This window comes from Ptychodera flava, chromosome 15 (genome assembly GCF_041260155.1).
Source record: "Ptychodera flava strain L36383 chromosome 15, AS_Pfla_20210202, whole genome shotgun sequence".
Classification (NCBI taxonomy): Eukaryota; Metazoa; Hemichordata; class Enteropneusta; family Ptychoderidae; genus Ptychodera; species Ptychodera flava.
The window spans coordinates 22279746-22293364 of NC_091942.1; the positions used below are offsets into that span (position 1 = coordinate 22279746).

The window sequence follows — 13619 nt, forward strand, 5'->3', positions numbered from 1 at the left end:
CACAAAGTATCGACATCAGCATTTTTTATGATAATTATCACCGAGAATCGTATATCAGCCGTGCGTGGTTCTTGCCCGAAAGAGATATACAAATTGCTACTCGGAGTAGAATGAATCTTCAGCTTTAAAACACCATGTATTTTGGGGCATCGAATGCAAATGCCTCTATTCGATTTCCATAACCTTTGGGTAACCTGTTGACAGTAAAAAATTATAAAACAATCATTATATAACATTGATGTGTCAAGTACATGAATGCATCCTTCTGGTTTGACGAGAGTTCACGCGGGATGCTGTAACATAACAATATACCAGTGCAAAAACGGGCGCCTCAACTAGGATGGAACACCGAGACCAGTAAAGGCATCTAACACAGCGCATTTTGCTCAGGATAACCTTTTTACCGTCAATTTTCAATGTAAAAATCCTTTGATTCTTCCTGAAAAAGACTGTTGCAAATCAGAAGTTCAATGTCGTCAATATTAGTGTTGGATTGATATTTATCCGAAAATGGCCCGTTGGCAAGGTAATATTCTAACTTCTGACAGTTCTAATGCCGAAATGGTACGATTCAACCGGGTGAAAGTCATACTCATGTACATCACTTTCAATGATTAAAGATCTTGTTCAATGATCGTCTGCGAGTCAAACTCTAGTAATGGATATTCTGTGTACTTGATGTGCTTCTATATTTGTCCTCTGATACTTCATAGAGTTGTATGTGTGTGTGTATATATATATATATATATATATATATATATATATATATATATATATATATATATATATATATATATTATAGATAGATAGATAGATAGACAGATAGATAGACAGATAGATAGATAGACAGATAGATAGAAGCTACAAAGGAAATGAAGGCTACTTCACACATCGGTTCTACCTGTGTTAGTGATACGATACAGTGAATGGGTCATTGTGTTTCATAGTATAGGGATACTTGAAGTAATGTTATTATTTACAACTCTCTATCTCTCTGTCTCTCTCTCTATCTCTATCTCTCTTTCTCTCTGTCTCTCTCTCTCTGTCTCTCTCTAATTTTTCTATGATTGTTCTTGTCCAATAACAGAATCAAATACAGACTCGACAGATAATCGCCGAATTAAATCGAATTCTTCTCAATTAGAGGTCGCTTCGGCCTTACCACTTGCTGATGACACGGTCCCTCCACAAAGTGCTGATGACAAGGACCCTACAGGGCAAAACAAAGTTTCGACAGACAAACGCGAAGTTGAACCAAAGATTAATGGTATTCCGATATGTTTTCGAATGGTGAGATGCGATCACTCAGTTGAGATAGAGTATGACAAGAACAAAACTATTGACCCATCTTCATTTCCCTATGAAGATTTCCTGCTAACAGTGGAAGTGACATCGACTCTTGACCAGTGCAGGCAGAAACTTGCAGAAAGCTTTTCCCAGCCAAGATTTTCTTTTCTTAGGAAGGGAAACGTGATTCCAGAAGACAAGGAATCAAAGACACCAGTCTTTCATGTTCTCTCCAAAACGCCCGGAAAACCCCTGAAAGATACATACAATTTTAAACAGTTTAAAGGGCTAAAGTATAGAACGGTTACATGGAAAGGGAAAGAAAGGACAGTCGTAGCGCTTGTCAACGCTGTTGTCGTCCCAGACGAAAAAGTTGTTGATGAGGAGATTGGGAAGGTGAACGAAGCTGATGTGACTGACGAAGCAGATATACCTGAAATAGTATCTGTGTGTTTTCGCATACATCATTCAACAGTAACACCAATAGTAAAAGGGACACATCGCGAGCCAACAGAGCAGCAGACTATGAGTCAGAAAGAAGACCGTGGGCAAAGAATACCAACAGATGAGGCAGAAGAACAAAATATTATCCTAGCGGAAGATAGCGAGACCAAGGAAACTGGTAAATCAGAATCCAAAGAAGATAAGGGGAATGATTTAAACTTAGATCAAATGAATGATGCAACTTTGCATGACTCTACTGGAAATGTCGACGATGTCAACGATGGCACGGAGAAATATCCTTCGAAGGATGTTGACAATGTTGATAGCGTTAACATTAATAAATTCGAAAATATACGAAAGATTGAAGAAAGCGAACAAATGTCAGGAAACAACGAGCAAGTCATGATCAAGACAGAAAAAAATCGAGCAAACCTGTTAAATGGAGAAAAAGATAATCAATCAAGAACAACAAGTCCAGATGGTGGTAGTTTACAATCAGGGGCGCAAAATAACTCTTACACTACAGACCAGTTAGCCAGTGGAAGAGGAGAAACCAAAAGCGATAAAGTAATTGGAAGCGAAGAAATAGAAGAGAACCAGTCGATTGATGAAGAACCTCGCGCAATATACAACTCATTTGAAGATGTCATACTGCCGGTGGACAAAACAACCACACTGGAACATTGCAGAGAGAAGATAGAGGAAAAGACTCGAAATGACATGTTTTTCTTTTTAAAAAATGGAAATGTAATCCCAAAGTCAAAAGAAGGACGAATCTTTGCCTTTCAAGTCTTACCAAAAGCGCCTTCCAAGAATTTGGAAGAAGGTTTCCGCTACCAAGGAGTTTGTTACCAGTCAACTAAATGGAATGATAGAGTGGTCCTATTTGCAGCACTCATCAATGTTGTACCTGTACCAGAAGGAGGGAGTGTACAAGAAGTGCTGCAGTGCCTTGGACCATCAAGGATTGAAGGAGGAGATATACCAGATGCCGGTTTCGATTTCATTCCATTCGACCAGCATTCAAGAATGATGACACTTACACCAGCAGGTACGATTTCATACATAGAACTATTTTAAGATCGGAAGTGAATGCTATAGGTAATGTTCACTTGGGATTAAAGATACCTGTGTGTATAGGACATGAATATAAATCTAAGAGATGCAATTTCCTGAAGAATACATGGGGCGTTTCTTTTCAAATCTAATCGAATTCAATTTACTTCGTTTGCTTGTTTTCCTTTACCTCATCTATTCACTTAATATTATTGTTTAATTCTCAATGACAGGTCTGCATGAAGCAGCGACTTACGGAAGAACGGATTTCATAAGTACAATATTATCAACGTTCAAGTCCCTAAACCCCACTCATTTAAAGGACACGAGAAAAGCAACTCCCCTTCACTACGCTGCAGCAAACGGGCATAACCTTGCACTAGAGTATCTGTTAGATGATATTTGCAAGGATCACATCAATGTCACGGACGTTAATGATCGGACGCCTTTACATCTTGCGATCTACTATAAGAAGTTCATGACGGTTGCACTGTTGCTTCAAAGAGGGGCAAGTGTTCGAGGAAAGAAAGATGTCAACGGCAACACACCTATGTCACTTCTACAAAAACTGCCCCTCACATTTTGGGAATCTCACATCGACAGCCTAGTCTTGCCGACAGATCTAGCCAGGCATGTGGCATCGAAAATGATCGTTGAAAACAGGACAGACAAACTTGACAAGGTCGTTGATCATATCGCAGATGTAAACGCACGTGATTTACTTCACAGGACGTTGTTACATGAAGCATTGGAGGCGAAATCTGAAAAAGCAGTTCATTTACTTCTTGACAAAGAAGTGCGTAAAGACGTCGAAGATCTCAGTGGATGCACTCCTCTCTGCATTGCCAGTAGACAAGGTGACGAGGGAATGGTTGAAAGGCTGCTACCAGGCATAACTGTTCAAAGACAACTGTGTCACGCATTAGTTCATGCTGTAGAAAGGAAGGAAGTTAGTGTGATTTTAAGGTTGCTAAACAATCCAGCTATGAAGTTGGATGATGTCACCCGCGTGGTCTTGATTAGACAACTTGATGGTGGCAGACTAAAACGTGAAGATATCTTGAATATTCTAAGGGCATGCAGAGACACTCTCATAAATCAAAGATTTCTCGGTTGGATATCCACTAATGGAACAAAAGATCATGTCCAACATTTCGTCAGTACAGACATTGATGTTTCAATGCCAGACTACTTAGGCCGCACAGTTCTCCATGAAGCCACCCAAAAGGGAGATCTCGATTTAGTGCAATATCTCCTCGAAAAAACTCAAGCAGACCCAAATATAGGAGACTGGCGAGGTTCAACACCTCTTCATTATGCCTGTGAGAAAGGACATAATGATATAGCACACTTCCTGCTAGAAAGAGAGAATGTTCTGGCATCTATACAGGACACCAGTGGCAGAACACCTCTTCTTGCTGCCCTCTACAGCAAGAAAACAACATTGGCACTGAGTATGGTAGTAAAGTTCGGTGAACAACTCCAACTGTCTGTCATGGATAGGTTAGGTCATACAGCTCTGCATTTTACTTACCTGTTTAAAGAAAATGCTGAAGAATTTGTTGCTGCAATAAAGAAGTCAGAACGTCAACATGAAGAACAGGAGAGGAATGCATTGCAAGATAAAAACCAGGAAGGTTGTCATGTAAACTACAATCTGGTTGATAAACTCTGGAGCTTTCATCTTGACGATGAACTACAACCCGTTAAACGTTTATCCAAAGCCTTCAAAGAACGTTGTAATTTGGCAATATCGGGTACCGAGTCTGAGAGAGAAAGCGTGACTTCCACACAAAGTCCTCTTTGCTTGGCTGTCATATCTGGCAACCTCGATGCGGTATTGGCTCTGTGTAAGAATGGAGATGATATGGATTCCTGCTTACCACTGGAACTGGCAGTTTCATGTAATAAGAACATCATCGTTGACACTTTGCTTGAAAAATACAGACAGCAAGGTATGTTAACTCACTTCCTCGATAAACACTTATATGAACAACAAATACAGTCACGGAACAATTGATTGTGGTAATACTGCAATCAATGAAAGTGTTATTAAAAATAAAACAGTGAACGTCTTTATGCAGACTGCAATGATCTGCCAGGATCAACAAGTTCCGTTCAAAGATGACCATGCAATGGCACTAGACTCTCCAGATGAAGCATAAATGAGAGTGGAGATACAGATAGTCAAATCTGTCAATTCTCCTAGAAGGCAAGGACACAAATTGTGCCTATTGGTACATGTATATACATTTTTTTCTGTTCTACACAGGTATAGATAGACCAGCCCTATCAGCTGAATGTGAATATGAATTGAAGAAAATCATGAGTCCAAGGTAAAAAGTAGCTGTGTAGATGTTTTATTATGTGTATTGCTTATTCATGTCAGTCATATGAGCCACAAAAGAGGTGTTTAGCTCAATAATGATTTACAAGTGGATAACCTAAAGTTTAATGTATTGTATTTTTGCAAATTAACTGCTGACACACATCTAGCGATAGTCATCAGTTTTAAATTATCGAATTAAGTCTATACCTACCTACCTACCTACCTACCTACCTACCTACCTACCTACCTACCTACCTACTTTTTACAAATGAGTATGTAATGTATGATTGTGCGTACATATGGATCACACTTTTTCTTTTTGTAGGGATCATCATGAATTTATCCATCCTGAATATGGTCCTGAGTTACATAGGGCATGCAAATTAGGCAACACATCAGCTGTTAAAGAATTACTAAAACAAGGGGCCGACATAACAGTCGCCTTTAAGGGACAGTAAGTATTGTTCAAAATAACAATAAACTGGCGTTCAGTGACTTTCTTCCTACCTGCTCGATACATGTAAGTGTTATCACTGTATTGTAAAATCAACCCTTAGATTTTATGGAACCAATTTTCTGTTCCTTTCCAGAACCTGTCTCGATGTTTGCATCAATGAAAGAAATGAAGAAATTGCTCTTGCAGTGCTGGAACATTGTATGGCCAATGACAATATGTATGATATGGTGGGTGACACGGGACTGGCTGATCTAGTACTGAAAGCAGCAAAACGAGACCAATGGTCAATTGTCAACAAATTAATTAATCTTGATGAATTTAATGAAACTAGTATAGATGTACAACTTAGCTATGATAATTGTCGTCAGACAATTATTCATCACATGGCCAGGGCGGGGCAAATGAAAATGCTGCATACAATGTTGTGTAAGGATGTAAATGCTGTAAATATGATGATTAAGAATGAAAGAACTCCCCTGTGGTTTGCAATTGCAAATGGTCATTGGAAAGTGGCCAAACTATTATTACTTTACAACTCAAATCCATTGATAACAAAGGCGTCAGTCGAAGGGTTTCTGCATCGGTTCCAAAGGGGTATCATTTCACCATTCGATTCCGCATTGACAGGGGGATGTGTCATTGCTGAAACATCTTCTTTTAAGCTATATGAGCCAACAGAAAGAGCCAAGAATGCCCATAAAATTACCTACGGTAGTAAGTCTGTCGCTGAAGTTGTGTTTCAATGCCAGGACACAGCTACAGCACAGTCACCCGACTCACATAATGCCAAGTCTTTAACAGGTGGACATTCTGAGAAAGGTACTTTATCTTGCGACGAAACAGTTAAACATGCAACATCTGCAAATGAAAAGGCCCCATACACAACGTCAGCTAATAAAATCTCTGAAAACACAGTAAATAGACCGTCCACCACAGTAGATGATGAGAAACAATACCAAGAGGTAAAAGCACTGTTCAAACTAGCATCAAAGGCAGCAAGGAGTTCGAGCTCCGTTCTCCATCTTGCTGCTGCGGGGTCCAACTTAGAACATGTTCAAGCAATTCTCGATTTCAGGCCTGATCTTCTCAATGTTCCTGATAGTGAGGGAAACACTCCTGTATTTTATGCTGCTCTGGCTGGAAAGGAGGAAATTATCAGCTACCTTCTTGGAAACAAAAAATGTGAAATCCATGCTTCAACAGTCTTGACATTACTACTTGCATATTATATAAACTCCAAGAGATTGTCCTTGTATGATGTCTATTTATATGACATAAAAAGAAGGACCACAGTTGCGAAGGGAGGAACAGGCATGCCGTGTAGGCAGATTCAAGGAACAAACTCTTCCGTACACTTGATACCTGCCCTACTTTCTACGTCAATATGGATGCAAAAATACACTCTCATTGACACACTGTCCATACCGCAGCATGAACTGGCTGAGTTAATAATATTACTTATAAAGAAAGACCCAAAATGTATTAATGACAGCCGATTGGCACAGCTTGTAACTTTAGTTTTGTGCCTGCTACACGATAAAAAAATCCTAGAAGTTTTCTTGGATGTAGGATTTGATCTCCATGGGTCTCTCGAGAAGTTGAACCAAGAACACAATTTTGAGACCATGACACCAGAAAATTTAATCATTTCAATAGTCGCGTACACATTGGACTGCATTGATGGTGCTCTTGAATGTTTCACAGCTCTAAAAGCAGAGAATAGCGCCATTAGTATGGATGCTATGTCAACATTGACAGTAAAAGCTGCTGCTTGTGGTGAGTGGGCTGTACTTGAAAAACTTATCAAATGCAAACCATTCCACGAGTGGGTGATCTGGAATAAGCCTATCCATGATGGACATGGAAAGTCAATTCTTCACCATTTGGCAAAAGCAGGAAAGTTAAGCTATATCGAGGAAGTCTTAAAGAAGGATTTTATGAACGAAAGTTCGGTATTTGACAGTGTCGATCACAGCATGAGAACACCTCTTTGGTATGCCCTTGCATTTAAACATTATGAAGTAGCCAAGAGGCTTATTTTACATGGAGCTTGCCCATCGAAATGTCAAGCTGACGTGCGGAGCCTGGTGCAAATGTTTCTTCGACCTCGCAAAGTTCTTAAGTGTAGCAGCTTTGGTGTCCATGAAACAGTTTTCAAGCAATATGATGACTCCTCCTCAGTTGTGATGCAGAAGAAGGAACAAGTTACCGCGACAAAAAATCCTAAAAAAGTGAACATCAACATCCGTCTTGAAGATAAGGAAACAGAGGGGACGCACAAGTTGATTACGGAAGTCGATGATAAGGAACAAAAGCAATGTCGGGAGATAGAACTACTGTTAAAATTAGCATACGAAGCTGCAATGAGCTCTAAATCTATTCTTCATGAAGCTGCTGCGATATCACACTTCGAATATGTTCAAGCAATTCTAGAATTCAGGCCTGACTTTGTCACTGTGGCTGACAGTGAGGGACACTGTCCTCTAGTCTATGCTGGTCTATCAGGAAACAAAGAAATTGTGCGCCTCATTCTTGATATGGGGGCATCCAAAAATCATGCATCAACGCTCTTCACATTACTCCTGGCTTATTACATTAACCACGAGGGTTTATCACAGACTCACATCCATTCAAAAGGCAGTGTAAATGATGAAATAACTGACTATGGAAAGCAAAATGGAGAGGAAAGCTGTGTCCAAAACACTGACCCGGGAGAGGACTGCACGTATTGGCAAATTAAAGTACACAATCATAAGTTCAATGGACGCAAAATGAAAGGAAATCAAGTTCCGTATGTTTGTCATAAAATTGTGTCTCTGTTGATATGGCAGCAAAGAAGAGTTCTTACGAACAGCCTGTCCATTGAAATGAATGATCAGATTGGTATAATGTCGCTCCTTTTAAATTCTGAAACGGAATGTTTAACTGATAGCAAATCAGCCCCATTCATAGGGCTGCTCCTGTGCCTGTTGCATGATGAGAAAATTTTGAAACTTTTCTTGAATGCGGGATTCAATCTTTGTAACGCCATCAAGGAGTTGGTCCTCCCACGCTTGCTATTGGTTACCAGTCACTTTGGAAGAGATGATGAAACAGAAGCAATTTCTATTGACCCAATCACGCTAGAAAATTTGATCATTTCAACAGTTTGCAGTACTCCACATTGTATTGATGGTGCTCTTGAGTGTCTTGATGCTCTTCACGCCGAAAGTGTTTCCGTGAGTAAATCTGGCATTTCTAGATTAGCACTGGCAGCTGCTGCTTGCAGCAACTGGGTTGGACTGGAAAATATAATGAAACATAAACCATTCGAAGAGTTAACGATCGAGGAAAAGCTTATTCAGGACAAAGAAGGTAAATCGATTCTTCATTATCTGGCAAAAGCAGGAAGACTTACCCAACTCGAGCATGTCTTAAAAGATTGCTCATTGAAGGGAAGCTCTGCATTTGACAGTGTTGACTGTAGCATGAGAACGCCGCTCTGGTATGCAATTGCATTCCGACACTGGGAAGTAGCCAAAAGACTGTTTTTGTTGGGATGCTGTCCAATAAAATGCAAAATCAACATGGAATGCCTCATGCACACATTTAGAAAATATGACAAAAAACAGACACACATAGTTGGCCAGGATGTTCACTCCGTCTTTACTGTGGGAAAGCTACTTGTGGTTCTTGGAGGATATTTGGGTGGACAGGGACCTCCACAAGAGCAAATGCCTGAAATATTACAGCAACAATTAGTAGTAAAAATAAAACAGCGAACAGGTCGTAAAATTGTTGACGCTGCTCTCCAAGAAAAATATGGAAGTTCTGGCATCTATGAGTCTATTTTTAAACGGCCCGATGTCATCAAAACTCTTGTAAAACAGATGAAGGAGCGAGAAATAGATGTTGTAAAGGATGCTCCTAAAATACTCAAAAATAAGACAAACAAACAAAGAAAAAATAAAGAGGGAGGATTGCTGCATAAAGGCAGTGCCCAGGAGGTACGGGCCGATACTGGAAATCTGCAAGCCATGAAAGATGTGCGTCACATCTACGATCTCGCCATGTATGCAGCTAACAATGGTGCAACACTTCTGCATGTTGCAGCTGGTACAGGTGACATAACACTGTTGAAGAAAACTGTCTCGTATAGGAAAGACCTGGTAAATTGTCTCGACTCTTCACGCATGACAGCTCTGTTCTATGCTGCCCGTGCAGGGCATGAAGAAACAGTAAGCTGCCTTCTTGAAAATGGTGCAGATCCGAAGGAAGGTGTGTCTCCTCTCCTTGCAAGCACGGCTATGTGGTTTCTCACAGGTATTGATACCAATGCAAATTCTTATGATGTATTCAATTCACCTCTGCGCAAATTTCTTCCAGAGGAAGTCAAAAGACTGATGACGACAAGATGCAACTTCCTGTTGGACTCGAAACGGAGGACAGTTAAGTGGAAAGCCATCACTAAACTTTTACTGCCTAGAGTCAAAGATGTGTTAAAGATGCAAGAATTACTGCTTCTTGCTTTCAATATTCTTTGTGACAAAGCCACAGCTGATGAGTTCCGATCAAATGGATTTGATGTGATCGCTGCTCTCACTGATGTAATGAAAGATCAACCATTAGATGTTCACGTCCCGAAGTCATGGATCGATATGAAAACATCGATAGCTTATGTCATCTGTGCCACGTCAATGAGTAAGATGTCCCAGTCTAATATAGCCACATGTCTGAATGCCATTCTTCAAAAGGCTGAAAATGAAAGTGTAAAGCATATGTTATTATTGTGTGTTAGGAATGGCTTGTGGAATGTCATTTACATTCTCGTTGACAAGTTTAATCTTCAGCTGGATGGTATGACAATAGTATCACTCATCCTGATATGCGCAGAAGAAAACCAAGTGAATGTCGTACAAAGCTTGCTTGCAAGTCTAGATATGACCGGTGGTCTTGATTCTGGATTGATACACCTGTTGTTGGTAGCATTGCATACATCCTGCCAGAGAGGTCACATACAAATAGTCGAAATGCTGCTCCAGGCAGGCCAAGTCGGGGTGTTTACCAAAGTTGATTTTGCAAATGATAAACCGGGAATTCTGTGGGAAATTAAATTCAAAGATGGATTTTCATATGAAGATACATGCCAATGGCATGTCAATCGAGCTTGGAATTATATCAAGGTTTGCGTCGTGATGCCAGCGCATCTGGAGTTGAACTTAGATGGCCAGTCCAAAGTGCTCAAGAACACACAGTATAGACCTCACTGGACTGCCTTCCATTGGGCATGCCATAGCGGCAAATTTGATGTTCTCAATGCCCTAGAACGAATAGCAGGTGGCATAGAAAAAGCAAAAGGAGACATGGCTGAACATTTTGATGCGACGGAGTTACTGTATGTGAGCACTGTAGCTGGACATAGCTCTGTATTTAGCTACCTATGCGAAAATTGGGACCTTGATTCTAGTAACAGAACGAAAGTGTCACACCTGTGGGAGGAGTCGCACAAATTTAAATTTGATTGTGAGCCTTCTCCCACTCTCATGGAAATAGCTGCAGTTCATGGTCATTGCAAAATAGTAACGCTTTTATTGCAGAAAGCTGAACAGCAAGGTTCAGACATTGAATTAATAAGATATCCAGATGAGCTTGAGCCACTTTCTTTGTACCACGTGGCCAGTTTTTTCGGTTGGAGGGATGTAACAGATACTCTTGTAAGACTTGGTGTGGCAAACAAGTCTCGCAAGGATGGCTGTGATCTGACACCAGCGGCGTACGCCCTGGTTACAGGTCGGCGCAGCTTGTATGAGCAGCTTTGTAGGATTGAACTTGAAGAAAATGGTGTGCTGGATAACCACTATGGTCAAGTATCTGCAATTATGGAATGCGAGACCATTTGTCCATTTGGATGGTTACATCAGCACTTACAAGCAAACGAAAATGTAAAAGAAGTCAATCATGTGGATTTACAGCCCAGCAGCACAGCTTTTATTGTTGAGGAGAATTTAAATGAAAGACGACGCGTGTTTTTTGATATTCCTAAGGCAATAGAGCTTGATGCTAGAGAAGCAGCTAAATGTATGATAACAGCTAGTGCTATTGATATGCCCCATTTTTGGCAGAATGGAGATAGATTTATGCGTTTAAATTTTATCAAAATTTTATCAGCAGCTGTAAATATCAATTACACAGATATAATTGATCTTCTTCTGGCTGCACATGAAGAGGTTCACAGAAATGAAATTCTTGACTCCTGTCAATGGCTGGCACCTTTTAGGCGTGGTCTATTACGTTGTTCGACGATTGATAACCAAGAGTCTATTCAGAAGCTGATAGATTATGGTGCAAAATTACCCGATGGCGTTCTCGATGGTGTATTTTCAGCAGGTACAAGTGATGGTGTTATTGCGGTTTTGAGGAACAACATTGCACCGGAAACAATACGTAGATCAGAAGGCTTAAGTCCAGCAGTTTGGGCTTGCGCAGTTGGCCGCAATGAGCTATTGTCAGAACTTGTGGACGATGTACCCCCATTTGATGTACACATAAAAGATCACAAAGAGGACATCGACCCCGAGTGTTTCCATTGTCTCAGAAACCAAAGTGTAGGATGGTTCGATAAATTTCTGAAACGCATGGACGTGGCTAAGAATGATATGGTGATTACAAAATCAGCGTCTAAACCAAGACCTATTGACAGAATTTCGTTACCTGAAGAGAATTTACAGATGTATCACTGGATTCTTGGTCATGGAAGCGAAATGACAGACTTTATAAAGATAACGTTGCGAACAGCTTTCTACAACACCAGTGACAACCTAGAAGACATAGGTTGCAATCAGGAAAGCATCTGTTACTTACTCAAAGCATGCTACACGAAAAAACCTATCAATAAAAAGGGAGAGGCCAGGGTGCCAAACTCGGCGATCATTGCCCTTGATAAAGCTATTGAACTTACCCCGGAGACATCACATGACGAAGTTGTGCAGTTGTTCATTGACTTTCATAGGGACGTGGAAGCAAAGGAACTCTTGCACATTGCTGCGATTCTGCATCTTAAAAATCTCACTCAAGCATTAGTAAGGTTGTGTGATGGCGACACTGAATTCAAGGGACAGACGGTCGAGGAGATCGCAACAGCCTTTAACAATAAAGTTGAATTGTCTTAAGCAACGACGCGTACATTTGGTGATACAACCACGAAAAGAAAGGCGATAGCGACTCCACCCACATTGTAAAGAACGTCGCTTATACCTGCTCACCTACAAGGAACCAATACATCTGGCTCTACATGCAGAGCACACATACTTTCTCTTAAAATTTGAGAAAGGTATTTTTGGTTCAGTCTGTGGCGTTTTCCTGTGCTCTTCCACGTAAAAGTTAGTCAGCACACTCATGAGCCGACATACAAAATTACATTGCCCATAATCAGATTGGTGATTTCTAACGAAAAACGATATCTGGAGTGTAAACTTCCCACTTCAGATCTTGCCAAGCGTGTTGCAATCACCATATATAGAGCATTGTATGTATATTTTTCCCGTAGCATCGCATCTATGCAAATCGATATATTATTTATGGCTTGCCGTTATGCTTGTGGTCATCATTTTTTTGGGTAAATTTTGGTATTTTTTTTTAACTCGTATCGATGAAGTTAAACATTGGACAATTCAGAACCTGCAGAACATGTAAACAGGGTGTTTTTGAAAAACGTATAATCGACCTTTTATAGACGTTCCTCTGAATACAGAAAACGATTAAATACATTTGTGTGTCTACTACAAAGATAAGCTTATGAGATAATGGGTTCCCCCCAAAATACTGCAAACCACAGCGTAAGGCACGGTGAAGGTTTATTTGAAACTCTTATCATTTACTTTTACTGTTATTTGAATTCGTGATTGATTTCATCAAACTGTCATGTTTCTATAATTTGTACCGGTTTACTGTAAATCTTCATTCTTGTAATTCGCCAAATTTCAACATTTGCCACTTGGGCTTGAATTCCCACGATTTACCGGAGGTGTAATTCTTCAAAATGGCGGCAAGTTATATTTTCAAGTCTCT

At 40.2% G+C, this 13619-nt stretch overlaps 1 protein-coding gene across 1 annotated transcript; it reads left to right on the forward strand.

Moving 5' to 3' along the window:
• The first annotated feature begins 510 nt into the window (after positions 1-510).
• Positions 511-12721, forward strand: LOC139152296 (uncharacterized). The gene is made up of 6 exons (XM_070725438.1): positions 511-526; positions 1088-2782; positions 3021-4742; positions 5060-5123; positions 5442-5570; positions 5707-12721. Exons 1-6 carry the CDS (start codon positions 511-513, stop codon positions 12719-12721), a joined length of 10641 nt encoding a protein of 3546 aa, XP_070581539.1.
• The last annotated feature ends 898 nt before the right edge of the window (positions 12722-13619 follow it).